The 18,835-nt window shown below is 43.6% G+C and overlaps 1 protein-coding gene across 13 annotated transcripts in view; it reads left to right on the plus strand.

Annotated features, from left to right (window-relative positions):
* TIAM1 (TIAM Rac1 associated GEF 1) overlaps nt 1-18,835 on the plus strand; it is a 373,738-nt gene that overhangs the window by 329,810 nt on the left and 25,093 nt on the right. For 12 of the 13 annotated variants that reach the window (XM_078053766.1, XM_078054151.1, XM_078054194.1 and 9 more), the window contains 5 exons: nt 2,323-2,426; nt 12,102-12,281; nt 13,214-13,282; nt 13,587-13,712; nt 18,717-18,825. In XM_078053766.1, coding sequence (XP_077909892.1) covers nt 2,323-2,426; nt 12,102-12,281; nt 13,214-13,282; nt 13,587-13,712; nt 18,717-18,825 — 588 coding nt within the window. Of the gene's footprint in view, nt 1-2,322; nt 2,427-5,903; nt 6,939-12,101; nt 12,282-13,213; nt 13,283-13,586; nt 13,713-18,716; nt 18,826-18,835 lie in introns of those variants that run through there. The other variant, XM_036118538.2, reaches the window with a different exon arrangement.

An 18,835-nucleotide genomic window follows, 5' to 3' on the forward strand; every position in this document is an offset into this window, starting at 1 on the left:
GGAGAAGCAGGCTTCCCGCGGAGCAGGGAGCCCGATGGGAGGCCCGATCCCAGGACCCTGGGATCATGACCTGAGCCGAAGGCAGACGCTCAACCGACTGAGCCATCCAGGCACCCCATGACACTTTTTTCAGTATCATGTCTTTATAGAGTTGAAACCAGAGTCTCCAGGGCATTGGTTCCCAGGCTGGGATGGTACTGCTGTTGGGAAATGTGTGGGTGCATTTTTATTGGCACAGAGACCAGGGAGTGCTAATTGTATTTACTGCCCAGGAGCGAGGGAGACTCAAGTGTCCCTGCCAACTATGTGATTTTGCGCCCCCCTCCCAAACTGTGCATCTCCTACCACCAAAAGATTTCTCTCTCTCTTTGGGAAACACCGCACTAGGGTTAGGGGACTGATGGATTTCCTCAACATTGCTTTCAGACTTGCCCACCAGCTCATTTTATTGTCTTCATTTGGGGCTCTGGGATTTCTTGGAGCTCAGTTCTGTGTTTAAAAGGATTTTGTTATGTTTTATTTAACATTCCTAAATGTTTTGTAGAGGTAAGTTTTCTCCTTCCTTCCTTCCTTCCTCTTCCTTCCTTCCTTCCTTCCTTCCTTTCAGGATACCTAGCCCCACAGTATCATTACCAATGAAAATCCTTTAGTTTGTTTTCCCACTATTTGGTGAGCATCAGCTATACCCCAGGCAATGTGTCACGTGGTGAGATATGCAGGCTCACAGCATTTGGCTCTGCTGTCTGGGGGTTGCTGTTCTGCAGACTACAGTGGGGATGGTGCCCCTGCATGGCGTGCAGCCTGGCTGCTCTGGATCCTGCTGAGGGAGCCGTGGTTCCTGTGAGCCAAGAGCCTAGTGCTCTAAGCAAAGTGTCTCTAATTGAGCTTATCCACTGCTCCTTTTTGGGGATCAACTCTTGCCCTTTTTCCTGGCTCCAGCATCTAGGTTATTGCCCCCATACAAAGTGTTCAATCAGCTTTTTTCCCATGGAGGCAACAATATGACATAGTCGATAGCCACCAAGTTACCTGAGCTTCATTCTTTGACTGCTACCACCATATGGTAGAGGGAGCAAGTAATCAGAAAATCCTAGAGCCAGGGGCACCTGGGTGGCACAGTTGGTTGGGCGTCCGACTGTTGGTTGCTGCTCAGGTCGTGATCTCAGGGTCGCGGGATTGAGCTCTGTGTTGGGCTCTGCTCAGCACGGGAGTCTGCTTGGGATTCTTTCTTTACCTCTCCCTCTCCCTCTTCCCCTCTCCACTGTGTATGCACCCTCTCTCAAATAAATAAAACTCAAAAGAAAAAGAAAGGAAGAAAGAAAGAAAATTCTAGAGCCAGAGCAAAAAGGAGGACACAGATGGAAACTTCCATCGAGGTTGTGTTCACTTCATTGGTGCTTCATCACAGAGGAGGACAGGGGACCAAAGGATGCAGCCTTGGAGCTTAAGTGTTTGCTTAGAGGTCGGCTTCCTCCCTGTTTGGCGGCCAACTTTGAATTTGAACAGAAAGTGATGCCAAGCAGATGATGACTCTGATAGTGTCACTGGATAAAACAGCCTGTTTGCAAATAGAGGCTTTCATCCAAAGGGTCAGAAGGTGGCTCCTTCACTCTCGTTTTCTGTCTTGCCCATTTGTAGTCCTAGTGCTGTTGTCCCTGATCCAGGTGTCGAAATGTCTTAGAGCCTTACTACTCCCAAGTGTGGTCCATGGACAGTATTGATCGGTGTCCTCTTGGGGCTTGTAAGAAATGCAAAAGTTTCGGTCCAACCCCAACCTATCGAATCTGATCTGCAGAGCATGATCCCCTGGGGGTTCAGATATTCTTTAAATTTGAGAAGCCCACCAGAGGACCGTGTTTGTAATGTTCTTTTCCTTCACCTTTGCATAGAATATGGCGGGAAGTATGGAAGTATGGTGTTATGTTTATAGTTTGCCAGACTTTTGCAAAAACAGACATCACACATACTACGGACTGAATGTTTATTGTCCTTGGGTCCACCTCCAAATACCATCACGTGGGAGGTTAGGGCTTCAACATACGATATGATTATGTGTTATAAAATTTTTTAAAAAATGTGTGTGTGTATATATATATATATATATATATATATATATACTGTCATGTAAAAATAATAGTAGTAAGAATAAACATAACAGAACACACTTACTGAGCCAAGATCGTGGAGCTCATAGTTGGAGGGTCTTAACAACGTACGTACGTACGTGTTGGGGGGCCTGACCCTGTGCCCTGCCCTTGCACAGGCCTGACTTGTAGCAGTTGCTCTCCATGCTGACCCATGTCTTCTGATTTCATCTTGCAGGACACGGCCTCTGCAGCGAGCAAGGCAACAGTGCCGAGACCGCTCCAGAGGAGACCGAAGGGCCGGACTTGGAATCCTCAGATGAAACTGATCACAGCAGCAAGGTGAGAGATTTTCATTTTCACGTCCCACGTGTCGAACCACCGAAGAATCACAGCTGACACGTCACCTTTGCAGCTGTATGTGGTTAGAAGTCCTCTCCACGGGACCGAGTGTTTTTACCTCTGAGATGTCACTGAGATACGAAATCCCAATTACAGCCTCGATAACAAACCTATACGTGCGAACACAGGGCAGAAATCAGTTTTAATGAGCTCCCATCTCATTTCACCTGTTTCCCTCTCACATTTCCATTTGTGTTTGAAGAAATAGCATCCAAAATGTGTGTGGCTGGGCCAGATAGACTTTCTTGCTGTGCGTGGTTTCTGCAACAAGCTCTTTTTGCATGATCTGTTTGGTTCTTGTTAAACGTGAGCAGTTTTTACATGAGAGAGAAAGAAACACTCTTTTTCTTTATTCATATAGCATGTCCCTCAGTTGTTCAAGGCCTGTGAGAAAGCCCTTATTCTGACTCTTTGGTGGAACACCGTGAATTTGTTTTCCATAGTTCATCATGCTTTTATCCCACTTCACAAAGGGTTCTGTGGATCAGTAGCCTGTTATTGGCACACTGTCCAAAGTACAACAATTTAAAAACTTGGTGTTACCTCTGTCCAAAGGCCCTTCCCCAGCAAAAGTAATTGTACGTGATTCTGTTTCTTTTTTTTTTAAGATTTTACTTATTTATGAGCGAGAGAGAGAGAGCGCATGAGCAGGGGGGAGGGGCAGAGGAAGAAGCAGGCTCCGTCCCAGGACCTTCAGGATCATGACCAGAGCCGAAGGCAGAGGTTTAACCGACTGAGCCACCCAGGGGCCCCACGTGATTCTGTTTCTGTATTTATTCACCTTTTATAGTGTTGTTGACATATGTATGTGGATCCCCACCCACCTTTCTTTGGTTTGACATTTACCAGTCACTCTCTGATCAAATCACGTAACTTTAAATTATACCTTTGTTTTCCCTTTTGCAGTGTGGGGGTGATTCTTGCCTTTGCTCAGTGATGGATGATGGGGGCGGGTGGGGGGCTGTCAAATAATATATTTGTAGGAGAGCATGATAATATAACTGTAGGAGAGCATGTTGGTCATGAAAATATGCTATTCAAATATGAACCATTATTTTATTTATTTATTTATTTTAAGATTTTATTTATTTATTTGACAGAGAGAGAGATAGCGAGAGCAGGAACACAAGCAGGGGGAGTGGGAGAGGGAGAAGCAGGCTTCCTGCCGAGCAGGGAGCCCGATGTGGGACTCGATCCCAGGACCCTGGGATCATGACCTGAGCCTAAGGCAGACGCTTAACGACTGAGCCACCCAGGCGCCCTGAACCATTATTTTAAAAAACTACATTTCTCTGCATGTGTGTGCCTATGTTTGAGTAGTCAGCATCACTTTTACCCCATGTGTATTTCTTTGATCATCATAGATAAGATCACCCTTCTCCATGTCCTAAGTTGAGCACAGTATAAAATTTAATATTTGAAAGTAATTCTGATAATTAAAAAGGCTTTATGTTGTTGGCTATTAATTAAAACACAGATGAATGGAAATATATGCATTTCATTTAAAGCCAAAAAAGACAAACAAAAACTTGCTTAAAGTTACTTTTTAGGTGTGTGGCCCTTACTTTACTTTTAGGCACTTGGGGGAAGGAGGAGGGACAGAAAAATGGATTATTTCCAAACTGAGGTAAGATATTTGGAAGAGTATTTATTAAGTCATTTTGTTATTGAACTTAGAAATGTTAATTCTCAGTTTCTAATTTGATTTAGAATACAGCTATTTTTCCTATATCTAAAACATTTATTTCTGAATACTTTTTAACTTGGGTCATTTCTACCTCACTGTAATAGGCCAATGTTCTCATTCCTTGTGGAATTTTGAGATTGTTTTCATTTGAAATTTTGTGAGTCATGAGGTCCTAAACAGGGTCCTCTCTAATACTCGGTCTGGCAGTAGAGAGGAAGGAAGGGGCCCCAGGGTTTTGTTGAACTGCCCTGGATGCCTGTCTGTCTATGATTCTTTCTCCAGAGGATAGGTCTAAAACTCACCTGGCACAGACAGGGTTAGATGCAGGAACAGAACACCCCAACCCCAGATTTCACTGCAGAAATGCATGGTGGGCTCTCGTAGAAGAGAATGTCTTCAAAATTGTCAATGACAAGTTTGGGTGATGATCAGTATTTTTAAAGCTAGTACAGTGACCTGCACTAAAACCTTAAGTTTGTATTCCTTTTTACTAGGTTGGGGAGCACTGTGTGATTCCGTACCCAAAAATACTTCCTGGTTTTGGTTCGATTCACATTTTATCTTCTTTATTTGAACTGCTTTGTCATGTAACCCAAGTTAATTAACTAAATTGGGGCCTTTAATGAGTTAATGTCTCACTTTGGATATTTTAGAAGCAAAAAAATTAAATTGAGCAAATGGTTCTTGGAGTCTGGGTCCTACTGTGTATTTTTTTTTTTTTTTTTAAGATTTTATTTATTTGAGAGAGAGAGAGTGCATAGCTGGGGTTGGGGAGGGGCAGAGGCAGAAGGAGAAGCAGGGAGCCCAACATGGGGCTGGATCTCAGGACCGTGGGATCATGACATGAGCTAAAGGGAGGTGCTTAATGGACTGAGCCACCCAGGCACCCCCCCCCCACCACTGTGTATTCTTAATAGTAAATGAGAGCTAACACTTATTTCGTATCTTGTATATATTGGGCACCATTCATATTAACTTATCTCATCCTCACAACACCTCTGAGAGAGAAATACTATTATTCCCTCTATTTCATAGGTAATGACATTGGAACAGAGAGGTTAGCAACTCAGTGAAGGTCACACAGCTCTGAGATGGCAAAACCAGGCCTTGTGTTGTCACCTGCCATGCTGAAACTACCTTCTGGCCAGATTGGTTAAAGTCTGGTGTTATATACCAGGTTTTGGAAAAAGAAGGAATTAATTAATTAGTGTGCTATGTCAGTCAATTAGATATGTACTCATGAACCACTTACATATTTTCTTAATGCATAACCTTTCTGGGTGTATTTTTTTATGATTTAAAGTAAGAGCAAGCACATATCTTGAGTTTCTTGATCAAGATTAAATATTCTTTTGACACGTCTCCTAGATCAGTAATTTTTCTTGAGACTAAACCGCACATTAATTTTTAAGTCGTAAGCTGCCTTTAGCTGTGGAAGGATGACTTAGCCTTACCTTGAATGCACCAGGCTGTAAAAGTAAATAAATAAGCAAACACATCAAGGAATGAAATGAAACAAGCAATCCTTTTTTATTCCTGCTGCATCTGTGAGGGCTCTTGATTTTTTTGTTTAATATTTTTGCTGTTCTTCCTAAATGAATTGCTTTACAAAATAATGGGCAGAATTAAGAGAACACAGGTTGGAGCGTCATGTGTTTTTCGATTTTTTTTTTTTTTAAATAACAGTTTTTGCTCCTCACGGCCTTTTGGGGTTCCGCAAGTAAGTATTTGCAGGCTTGCAGAAAGAGCATTGGTGGCCCTGGAAAGTGGCATCCACAGGGTGGGGGTGGGGCTCCCACACTGCAGGGGCAGTCTAGCGGCCTTTCTCTTTGTGAGCCTCCTCCTTCCTTTTGTGACGGTGGGTGACAGCCTCCAAGGGGCCTCCTCCACTGGTCACTTGTTTCTCTGCTTCTAATGGAAAAAACTCTTGTCTCTGGAAATGAATGCTAATGAGCTCCCGGCTGTCCTGTTCTGCATTCCAGGCCCCCTGGCAGCTGTGATTTTGTTTTCCACTTAGCAAATGTATTAGAATAATTTTCAGAACATTTCCATTCCGAAAGCCATCTTTTTTTCTCTTTTTAATCCAAATTGGGATTGTCTCAGAAATGTCTGCTTTAGTAACAACGCATTAGCGGAAAATGTGAAAACATAAACTGTTCAAAAAAAAAAAATACATAGCGTGTTTTTATTTTATTTTTCTTAGTGCCTGCTCCCGACTCAGTGAGGGGTGTCTTCAAAGTTGTTTGAGCTGGCCGGGTTTAATATCCCTGTGCAGTGCATGACGCTCGCCAATCAGCTGATCGTGGTCCGCAGAGCAGAGAGACGCTCACATCCTGGGCAGGCTTTTTCTGCTTTGTGTCTGGTCTCTTTTGGTTCTCCCTTTCTGGAACTTTTGTTGGTGAGCCAGGTGAAATGAAAGCATGAATTCCTGTCCACGAGTTAGCCTTTGACACCATCCCAGAGGCCACTGCCGGGCAGCAGGGGCTGCAGGGCTTCTGTCCAGTCTGTTGAGATGCAGCAGTAGGTTTCCCGGGCGCGCCGGTATGGGCTGTCTATACGAGAGGATGCTCCCTTGGGAACTGGAAGGCGTTTGGCGCTCTCGGGGTATTTTAAGAAACTTCTGTTTCTGTGCGGAACACGTCAGGTGGTAGAATTACCATGAGAATACATTCCTGATGATGTCTGCACTGTGGAAAATAAAGCGCAAGCCCAGGATTGAAAACAATGACAAGTCCGGTGACTCTATATATCGGACCCTTCATCTGGTGAGCATGTTTGAATTCTCTCTTGCTAACCTTGTTTATGTGACGACTTCCCAGCTGAATTGCTTTCCAGTCCAAATGATGGTGATTATTCTTGTCCCGTTTCCCCACGACTGCATCCTTTTACCTTCCGGATCCCCTTGTTGATAAAGAATATATAGTTTAGCATGGGGGAGGGGTGGGCATCGGTAGTTGGTGTGAAATCGAATTTGCCTAGAATCTTCACATTTGTCTATTTGTTCATTCTTAAATGGCATAAAGATATATTCTGTATTTTTGAAACAGTGTCATTTGAATTCTTCTCCTTTCTTTTGGTTGTTGAGATTTTGAGTGTGTTTGTATGATGTGTATGGCAAATCTCCCCGATCCCCGCCTCAGACTGGGTCGTCTGAGTGCTCATCAAGCATTTCTGGGAGAAGGGAGTTCACCTTGGCCTCCTACAAAGTTTTAAGTGTTTTTGACTTTATTTCTGCCTACTTGAGAAGGAGATGGTGATAGAAGTGTTGGCTCAGGGATTGCGTTAATGCTTTAATGTCCACTGACTTAGATTGTACATGGCAGTCCCTCTAGTAAATGTTGAGTCCCTGGTAAGAAAATCTAGTAGGTTAATGACAAGGGACAATTTAACCAAATCCAATTAAACTTTTTAGTAGTTCAATATAAATATTGGAGTCTGTCCACCATTCGATTTTGTGTCATTTAAGGAAACTTGAAATTTGGCAGTGAGTACACCTGATGGACCCAGCTAAGCCTTCGTCCTTCTTGGCTGTTTCTTCTTCAGTGTCTGTTCAAAATGAGACCAAGAAGGTGATGGAAAACCGTAGGGACTCCCACTGTAGATAGTGGTCTCTGAAATTATAGAGAATATGACTTTGGTGTTTGTCTCCAAAAAAGCTTAAGTAAAGGTTTTAAGAATTGAGGCCACTCTGGCCCCTTTTAAATCTGTGGGATGTGTTAAATCGGTCAGACTTAAAGGACAGTTTTAGAACCTGAACTCATCTAGAGATAGAAATTGCCTTTAGTGGTTGCATAACAGGAAGACTTTAAACAGCTGGGTAGCTTGAGTCAATAGTATGTACTTAAAAGCCTCCCCCCCTCTTTTTGTACTTTCTTTTCATCTTCCACAGGAAGAAAGCGATATTATAAACATTGAGCTTCATGCTGGCCTCAGTAAAGTGGCCCATTTCCCCCTGCAATTGTGTGCTCTTCTCTGCATGTTGGTTGGATCATTCTTAGGCCTGACAGGGGAAGGCCTCCGCTACCTTGAACAGTTTTAAACTGGCAGCCTGAAGGGCCCAAAAGTGCTTTTCTGTTTCCAGGGTGACTGACCGCAGTCCTCCAGGGGGGAGAGGTTTGCACTTCTCCCATTACAGAAGCCTCGACCATCTCCTTCTGAACAGTATTTCGCGGTCTGTCCCAGTTCCAGGAAACTTGGCTTTGAGGAGTGTGTGGAGAACCTCCCACGGCAGCTACCTTTCTAGGCATCTCTGGCTGCAGAGCTTGGTGTAGAATAAAGAGGACAGCACAGAATGCTCAGTAACCGAGCGGGGAGAGCCCTGCGCCCCTCGTACACCCTACATTGTGGCTAAGCTACCCAGAGAAGGTCTCCATGGATCTTGATGCAAAAAAGTCTGGCCACAGTATAGGGCCAGGGGGACTTACAAGTTGGGCCACAACATATAAAATCTCTGCATTAGAGTTATTCTGGAAAAGACCTGCATTTCATACTTCCTTCCAAGGATGTTTTTGGGGTAATATTTTAGTAAAGCAGAATTCTCAAACTTGATGACATCATTTTAATGGTTTCCAAGTAAAAATTTCATTAAGAGCCTTGCAAAACATGCTGTGACAGTATGCATTGTAACTTGGAATTCTGTCTTTTTATTCTTTATTTAAATAACATGTAATTGAAAGTGAAGAGATTACATCCCTGCTGAGATTCTGTGCATGCTCCTTGGAGCGTTTATACCTTGAATCAGAGAACAGGGTTGCCCGTGTTGAGACTGCTTTGCCCCGCCTCCATGTAAGAGAGCACCTGGCTAAATTTATCCTAAGTTTAGGATTGTGTCTAATAAGGATGGGATGCCTAAGGCTTTGAACTCTCAGAAGAGGATTTCAGGGAATTTGGGGGTGTACCTGGGATGCTCAATTATAGGATGCTTTTTCCCTACACTCCAGAACTTGGCTCAGAGGTGGAGAAAGATGAGCAGGCTGGGTGTTTGGGAATGAGGTTGGGTAGGACATGGCTTTAGGTCTGTGGCATATGTTTTGAGCACTAAAGCCCTAGCCCACATCCCACTAACCTTTAGCTCTGCCCTTGGGCCTGCTTAACATAAGGATGCCAGACCTTAGAAGTGGTGAACTTCATACAAAGTCAGAAACTCACACTCTTAAAAATGGAAACCTCAGAGCCCTGATGGTGAAACAGAGGGAATGAAAACCTAGAAAGTCCATCCCATACCTTCCACTATTATACACAGATATAGGTGGGAATGGCAATAGGTGAGTCTGATGAGTATTAGCACAAAGAGAAGCATCTTGTGGAATTTCCTGCCTTTGCTATGTGCCTGAGTCCCCAGGTTGTAACTTTGGCCCATCCTGGAAGTATGGGGCACCCCTGTGTACTCCACGAGGACACTGGATTTCCCATGGCAACTTGTCAAAATGATAAAATCGTAGAAAGGCGTATTGCGTCACTGATAGGAATGAAGCGATAGATTTACTTATCATGAGGAGTCGCTTTGAGGTTAATGTGCAGATTCATGACAGACAGCTGTGGTTCCTGTTGGGCCAATGAGAAGAGCATTGTGTAAGGGAAGGTGCCTGTTAGACGTTTGTTGTGTTGGGTTCCTTTGCAGGATGCTGAATCGAAGCAATAAAGGACAGTCGGACAAAGCTGGGGGGCAGGGCCGTTAGTTGTCAGTCGTTCTCATTGGCTGTCCACAGGATTTTAGTTCTGGTGAGGGTGACCCCCCCCCCCATCGTGTCTATGTTATAATGCAGTGACCTATTATAGGTATCACTGGATCATTTAAAAGATGTGTGAGCATTTTTATTATGACGGGTCACGGGTCTTTTGTTCCTGTGGAATTTGTAAGACAAAGCCATATTTAACTGGATGTTTAAGAATGACAAACTAGTAAAATACGAACATAACGAAATAAAACTGTTTAGTTGATTCCTACAGAAACAAGCTTTGATGGAATTCTTTCTTAACAGCCTTATTGAGATACAATTCACATATCATACAGTTCCGCCCATTTTGGTGAGCGTTTTTGTTAGCCACTGAAGGGAGAATTCTTTGTGGGGATATACAACGTCTGGAACACTGAATCCATGGACAACAGTGAACAGTGCCCCTGGAGGTGACTAATACCTTCTGGAACATAAGACTAGGGTTAGTGCTAGCACCACATAAGCTGTGGTCATTGTAAGAGAATTGAAATAGGGGTGCCTGGGTGGCGCAGTTGGTTGAGTGTCCTACTGTTGGTTTTGGCTCCAGTCATGATCTCAGGGTCCTGGGAATGAGCCCCCCATCAGACTCCACGCTGCTTGAGATTCTCTCTCCCTCTCTCTGCCCCTCCCCCCAAAATAAATAAATCTTAAAAAAAAAACAAAACCCAAAGAAATAATCATTATGTGGATTTGGGTCCTGGCTCTCCTCCTTGCTGTCATGGCATTGTTGTGAATGCATCCTTGTTAGGTTCTGATTTCCCATGTCCTTGTACTGCCTTTGTTCCAGGCTCCCTTCCCTTTGGGATAATGCCAGTGAGGGGAAGGCATGTTAATGTTGGCTGCCTTTTTCCTCTATGTTTAAGGGATTGTCCCCATGGAATACCCTTGGTTTTAGCTCCTCTGCCCAGCACCAAATGCCAGCCTTGAGTTTCAGCTCTGGGCAGCAACTGCTGTTTTGGGGAGGATGTTCTTCTCATGTTCTTCCTGGGTAGGTGGGTGATAGAAATAATTCTTTATTTGCACCCGTGTTTGCTGGGAATACTCTGTGCCTAGGGATGAATTAGATGGTGGAAGCCAGGGAGAGGAGGATGGGCAGGCAGCTTACCTTCAAGGAGCTGTCCAGCGAACATTCGTAGAGTGCTACATTTGGGCAAATATTAATAAACTAGATTTTGTGCTACAAAATAGCCTCTGGAGGCATTCCAGCAAGAGCTTTAAATAATACGCTGGCTCATCCCATCCTGGAGGTCCTGATTGAATTGATCTGGAGGGTGTGCTGGGCATGCTCGTCAGGTGATTGCTATATGCAGCTCAAGTACTCAAGCTCAAGTACTAATTCCATGGGGTTTTCAGCAGCCCGCCTGCCACCCATTCTTTGGAGAACTCTTTTGCATAACTGGAAATGTTGCAATTTTAGAATCCTAGAACCCTAAACTTCTACCTGAATCATCCTGGACAGAGATTAGGTGGAGGCTGAGCTCCCCCACTGAAGCCTTGTTTAGGGCCCAACAGCCTTTATTTTGAAAGAGAGGAGAGGTGTCTTTCTGCTTGGAGAAGCCGGAGAGACGAACTTTTTTTTCTTTCTTAAAACATATGGGTATCTATCATTATCTAGAAAGTTGCCTTAGGGCCAGTTTTTAACAGCGCCAGAAAGAATCTTAGCTTATAAAATCATCTTCCGCCATTGCAAAGTAAGTATAGTTTACTTAAGTGGGGGCTGTGATAATTAGCCTTGTATTTGGGGTGAAATGCGTTTAATTTTTCTGTATCTCCGTCTCCTTATTTGTAAGCTTCTTGCAGAGTAGTTATGAACACAGGCTTTGATCCACTCTGCCTGGTTCAAATCCCAGCTGTGCCGTTTTTGAGCTGTGCAATCTCAGATGAGTTACTTAATCTCTCTGGGCCTCCTTTGTGTCACCTGTTTCATAGGAATGCTAACAGCCCTTACTTACCATGTAGGAGGATTAAATACATCAGACCAATGCCTGGCATGTGGTGAGCCCTTGGAATATGTTAGCAATTGTCGTTATGGGTGTTTTGAGCATTCAGTGAGCTCTCCTATGTGTAGAGCAGTCGGGAGAAGGAGAAATGTAATTCACCTGTGGCAGTTCATTAACCAGGAAGGACACCTTTAGGCGGAACAGATATCAGACAGGTCTCTCTTGTGAGAGGTAACTTCATCTGCCTTGCCTTTTAAACTGTGCTCCGAAGAGCACGGAACAGGTGGCCGCATTTTGCCGCAGTCTGCATGAGATGAACCCCTCCGAGCCGAGCCCATCTCCGCAAGACGCCACTGGGCCTCAGCTGGCCACCATGAGGCAGCTCACGGACGCTGACAAGCTGCGCAAGGTGATCTGCGAGCTCTTGGAGACAGAGCGCACCTACGTGAAAGTACGTCTTGCTGGTCTACCCTCCCTTCCCGCCTGGCATGCCTTCCCTCCTCGTTTTGAAGGAGGGGCTTTGTGGGTTTACACTGTGTTTGGTCTCCTGTGGAATCTGGCCTTTCTTAATGTTCAGATCTCCTGCATCTTAAGGAAGCACCTCAATTCTTAGAGCAGTTTATTGACATATGTAATTGATCGAGAAAGGAGATGATGGTGAATATTCAGCGAGCCTTCTGACCTTTCTAAATCTGTTGTTGAGCTAATACTAAAATTGAATTTAGTTTTTGAAGGATTTAAAGGTATTGTTTTCGGTATCTAATTTGAGTCTAGGCAGAAGGGTATCTGTTTTCTTTTTAGTCTCACTTGTGTTCGGACATTTAGTTATATTTCTGTAATTATATAATTTATTCCTATATAATTCTTAATGTCTATGTAATACATATAACAATGTATGCACTATACATACGTTACAATACATACATTGTAATACACTCCTATGACTGTAGTAATTATCTATTCCTGTAACTATATAATTAGTTAAATATCACAACAGTGTGATCTGTTTTTAATGACCTATTTTAGTCTTTAACTCAGGGGTCAGCAAATCATGGCCCTTAGGCCAAATCCAGCCTTCTGCCTGTTTTGACAAATAAAGTTTTATTGGAACACAGCCACACACATTCATTTACATGTTGTCTGTGCTGCCGTAACAGGAAGCAGCTTTCCTGTTACAGCAGCAGAGTTACGTAGTTGTGAGAGAGACCACATGGCCTGCAGAGTCGAAAATACTACCGAAGAGGTTGGCTCACTCCTGCTTTAAGGGAACTTAATGACCTAAAGACTGTAATGTTAGCATTTGCGACATAATCTGTTTTTTTTCTCCTTTAGATTCCTTCTAGGCTTTTAGATGTGCTAATGAGATATCCTTTCAACCCTTAGGACTTAAACTGTCTCATGGAGAGATACCTAAAACCTCTTCAAAAAGAAACTTTCCTCACCCAAGATGAGGTATGGTGGACATTGTCTTAACTTTGTGAGGGTTTTCCTGCAGCTTGACTTGAAGAGGAAGGAGCGAGGCACACATGTAGTACCGAAAACACTTGGAACGAGTTAAATGATTGCGAGTTAACGCTCTTGGCTTGCACCCAGAGAGTGAGGAGCGGCCCCACTCCCTGCCCCAACCCCCCCACCTCATGGTGGGCTCATGATCTTAATTGATAAGTATTGATAGAAAAACTCTGAAATCAGAAGCAGATAAAGTTTCTGAACACCAATGAAATATGGGTGGCTTAAATTCTTTTTCATTTTCCAGCTCGATGTGCTCTTTGGAAATCTAACCGAAATGGTAGAGTTTCAAGTAGAATTTCTGAAAACTCTAGAAGATGGAGTGAGACTGGTACCCGATTTGGAAAAGCTTGAGAAAGTCGATCAATTCAAGGTAAGTCCACCAATGATGTCAGGCTGCCTCCCCCTGTCATGGGTGGGTTATTCCGTAGGTTAAGTGGAACCTCTTGAGAACACATCGCAGGAGGCACAGGCTCTCTTTGGTACATTCTTGTGCTCGTGGTGTTGAGTCTTCGTTGGACCTCCAGTGGGGTCAGTCCCTAAGGGGATTCTGAGAGGGGGAACCTTGTCTGGCTAAGGTGACGCCAGTGTCATCAACTTGTATGAAACTGGTGCCCCTGCGGGCTTCCACTCTGGAGGATAGACCAGCCTTGACCTTTCGTTCTGTTGACGTGGGGCCTTTTAATACTTGATATTAGCAAATGAGACTAGCACCCTTGGCTTCCCAGTAAACAAGTTAATTTATCATGTTCTGGAAAACTTTGCTTAATGGAAATGCTTATCATGATCCAGGAGGAAGACAGTCTTCCAGCACACAGTGTCCTTATAGCCTTAATGAGGATTTATGACTAGTACCTCAGTGAGGATGCTTACAGCTTATTTCCCCCTCCTTGGCTGGCTCTTCTCCATTACAGATACTTCCTGTGCTGCACCTCCAGCCGACAGAGCTCCTCGATGCACACACGGTGGTGTCGGCTTCTCGTAAAGTTAAAAAAAATACCAAAAGATTAATTCAGGTGTAATTGACATACAATACCCTGCATCTATTCACATTGTATAGTGTGATGAATCTTGCCATATGTATACACCTGCGAAACCATCACCGCAGTCAGGATAATGAGCATCAGCAGCAGCCCTTGAAGGTTTTTCCCTGCTCTTTGTTACCATAGATTAGTTAGATTCGTTTGCAATCTGGAATTTTATACAGCATGTACTCTTTTTTTTTTTAATGTGGCATCCTTTACTTGGAATAATCATGTCACGTTCCATGCACGTGGCTGCAGATATCAGTCTATGGCTCTGTGGTATCCCACCGTACTGTGGCACCTCATTGTAGCTTTCATTTCAATTTCCCTTATGACACGACAACGAGCATCTTCTAATGTGCTAATTTGCCTTTAATATATCCTCTTTGGTGAAACATCTGTTCAGATCATTTGCCCATTGATTGTATTGGTTGGTGGTTTTCTTTTTTTTTTAATTATGTTATGTTAATCACCATACATTACATCATTAGTTTTTGATGTAGTGTTCCATGATTCATTGTTTGCGTATAACACCCAGTGCTCCATGCAGAACGTACCCTCCTCAATACCCATCACCAGGCTAACCCATCTTCCAACCCCCCCTCCCCTCTAGAACCCTCAGTTTGGTTGGTTGTTTTCTTACTATGAGACTTGAGAGTTCTTTGTATATTCTAACTATAAGTCCTTTACCAGAACCAGGATTTGTAAGTATCTTCTTGTCGTACAGTGTCTCTCAAAGAGCGGAAATTTTAAATTTTGATGAAGTCCAGTTTTTCAAGTCTTTTCTTTTTTGGGTCATGCTTTTTTGTGTCACGTCTGTGAAATTTTTGCCTAAACTTGGGTCCTAATGATTTTCTCCTTTTTTCTCCCAGAAGCTTTGTAGGTTGGGCATGTGCATTTTGGTCTCTGATCTGTTGTGCATTAAATTCGTTAGGGTGTGAAGTCGGAATCAAAGTCATCTTTTTTCCATACGAATGTCTGATTTTTCTGGTGCTATTTGCTGAAATGACTATCCTTCTATCCTCCTCCACTGTATTAATTTCGCAATGATGTTGGACTCAGGTTCAATTGTCTATATATGCGGGGCCCCCATATACTTTGACCTCTTCTAGAGCTTACAGAAATCTGGCTGAGTGCTGTTAGCATACACGTTTAGGGACTGGGGTGAAGGCTGCTCTTTCTATATATGTTTTTGTATGTCACTGCTTCTCTGCAACAGAAGTTATTCAGTATACACACCCACGTTCATACACTTAGCATAAGAATATATATTTATATATACTTACATATTTTTATTTGGAGATAATTTGAGACTTATGGAAAGGTTGCAAGAATAGCCTGAAGAATTTCTGGATATCCTTCACCCAGATTTCCCAAAAGTGAACATTTGACCACGTTTCCTTTATTCTTTATCTTCCTGTCTCCGATGTGTGTGTGTGTGTGTGTAATATAATTTTTTTCCTCGAACCGTTGAAGAGTTTAGTTGCAGGCATAATACCCTTTTAACCCTAATTACTGCATACAGTTCATTTTTTGTGGGTTCAAATGCTGCTTAGGTGAGTTAATTTTCTCCCCTCCTTATCTTCAAGGTGGTCATGCGGTCCATTTGAAATACAGTTTTGTTTGTTTGTTTGTGTTTGTAATGATAACATGTATTTTCTAAATTAGTACATTCATTAGGACAGTTAGAACTCATGACAAGGGCCAGTAATTTGTTACTCAGAAAATTGCTTAATGAGGATCATAGTTAAAATGGACACAGACATTCCTTAAAACACTTGTTTTTTTGTTTGTTTTTTAAGATTTTATTTGAGAGAGAGAGAGAGAGAACACAAGCAGGGGGAGGGGAAAGGGAGGGGAAGAAGCATACTCTCCACCGAGCAGGGGAAAGGGAGGGGAAGAAGCAGACTCTCCCCCGATGGGGCTCCATCCCAGGACCCTGAGATCATGACCCGAGCCGAAGGCAGACGCTTAACTGACTGAGCCACCCAGGTGCCCCACAACACTTGGTTTTACTGTAAGACATCTAACATTGATTATATTCACTTGGTCTCTTGCTGTGGGGCCAGTTGTGTGGGTTTAGGTCTGGTTAATCGCTTGAGGAGAGGTAGGTGGACAGAACTTGATGTGGACATGGCTGCATTATGAGCAGGGTTGTTCTAGGAGGGATTGGTGCGTGGATTCTTTCAGCGAGCTATTGCTAGATGGTCACAGTTCTAAATTCCATTCAAGTGGGACTCTCTTCCCTGACCTTCACTGTCCTGGTTTATGGCCACACTTGACCATCTCCATTCTGTCAGTAGAGCAAGACAACCTATGCATACTGAATATTCATGGCCCAGGGGCTTGTTTCTAGCACCTCTGAGTTGGCTTCTGGATTGTCTGTGTTTTCTCCCAAAACTGTTGCTGTCAGTTGCACCATTGCTACTTGGTTTAAATTCTGATTGTATATTTGGCCAAAAATATGAAAAACTTGTTAAAATATTCAACTGTGGGATGGCTGGGTGGCTCAGTCAGTTAAGCATCTGCCTTCAACTCAGGTCATGATCTCAGGGTCCTGGGATCAAGACCCGTGTCGGGCTCCTTGCTCAGTGGGGAGCCTGCTTCTCTCTCTGTCTGCCTCTTTCTCTCTCTCTCCCTCTCTCTGACAAATAAATAAAAATATTAAAAAAAATATTCAAACTGCATTGCCTAGAACACTAGTCCTAAGGCAGTATTAGAAAAAATTTAGTTCTGAGGTCAAACAAGCTTTGATAAAATATCCTCTTGGAAATTTGCAATGTCCGTCAGTGGGAGGCTCTGTGACCTTCTCTGGAAGGGCAGCTTTGGGGAAATGCAGTCTTTGTGTATAAAGCCCTCATACCTGTGCACACCTTGTGCCCTGAGATCATTTGTTAAGGCCAGAAGAATAAATGAATACCTTAATGTTTTATCTGTGGCTGCCTGTGTGGTAAGTTAAACGAATGACCTAATATGGTTAATGTGAGGGGTTACAGTTAGAACTTTTTCTTCCTCATCTTTTCTTGTCTAATTATTGAGTATGTCTCGAAGGATAACTGCACTTGCAGAGTCAGACTGTGCCTGCTGGGACCCTCTCAGCCGGGGTGGTGAGGTTGGGAGGAGGTGGGGCTTGAAAGGGAGAAGAGGAGAAGTAGAACGTGTAAGAAACTAATGTAGGTCTCTAGTTACCCATTCTGGGCGGTTCCAAATAAACTTTTTGTTGTTAGTAGACAGTCTATCAGAATTCTGTGCATTGTTTGTTAGATAAATTACACATTGAAATCCAAAACTTTTTTTTTTCTTGGAACGTCACTTTTGATTCTAACCTTGAATTAAGCAGTCGCATGCTCCTTCTCTCTCTCTCTCTCTCTCTGAACAAGACTACATCAGTGTGGAACATATAGAAGATATTTTTCTTAGGCTTGTATATATATTTGGGTATATATACATATATGTATGTAAAATGTTTAGGATACAGAGTATCCTTAGCCATGGGTTTTTTAATTTTTAAAATTTTTTAAAATTCTGTTGTTTTTTAAGATTTATTTTTTTTATTTGAGAGAGAAAGAAAGAGAGCAAGGGCAAACAGGGACAGAGGGAGAGGGAGAGAGAGAATCTCAAGCAGACTTTGTACTGAGCAGGATGCGTGACGCGGGACTGCATCCCAGGACCCTGAGATCATGACCTGAGCTGAAATCAAGAGTCAGCTGCTCAACTGACTGAGCCACCCAGGCATCCCCAAGGCATATTAAATTCTAACAGGGAAGGCCTTCCCCCAATTTTGATCCTTTTGAGGCGGAGGGTGTGGGCTGGGATAGGATACCGAACTCATCCCCAGAGTCCGGCGTGTTTCTTGCATCTTCACCTGCTCCGTGCTAGGAGAGGGAGCCGTGTTGCAGAGGACGGAGTTAGTGACCAGGGACGCGTGTCTTCTATTTTTGGGGTGTATGCATTTCCTGCCTGTATTTGGTGTGTCACTTTGACCTCCCAACAGGAGCTAATGAGAGATTGCAGGAGCGGTCTGCCTTTTCCAAAATGCCATCGGTATTTTCTCATTAACATTCACACATCCCAGCTGGGGCATGTAAAGACCCAAGGCTGGAAAAGCAGGGACATCGCCGGTGTAATTAGCGAGAGGGACAGCTCAGGCACCGAGCACGCGAACACATAAGCCCGTACCCTTTCCAACAGGCAGTTTCAGGCCATCGGTGAGCAGAGCGAGGGCTGTGACAGGTGTGACTGGTGCTGATTTGTGGGGAGGGTCATGCAGTTGTGAGCTCCCTCTGGGTCCTGCTGATCTTTCCAGATGAGGATGAATGTGAACTAACTGAGGTTTTTCTCGTTAAATCCAGAAAGTGCTGTTCTCTCTGGGGGGATCCTTTCTGTATTATGCTGACCGCTTCAAGCTCTACAGTGCCTTCTGCGCCAGCCACACGAAGGTTCCCAAGGTCCTGGTGAAAGGTAGGCGGGT

The sequence above is a fragment of the Halichoerus grypus genome, chromosome 1, assembly GCF_964656455.1.
Source record: "Halichoerus grypus chromosome 1, mHalGry1.hap1.1, whole genome shotgun sequence".
Classification (NCBI taxonomy): domain Eukaryota; kingdom Metazoa; phylum Chordata; class Mammalia; order Carnivora; family Phocidae; genus Halichoerus; species Halichoerus grypus.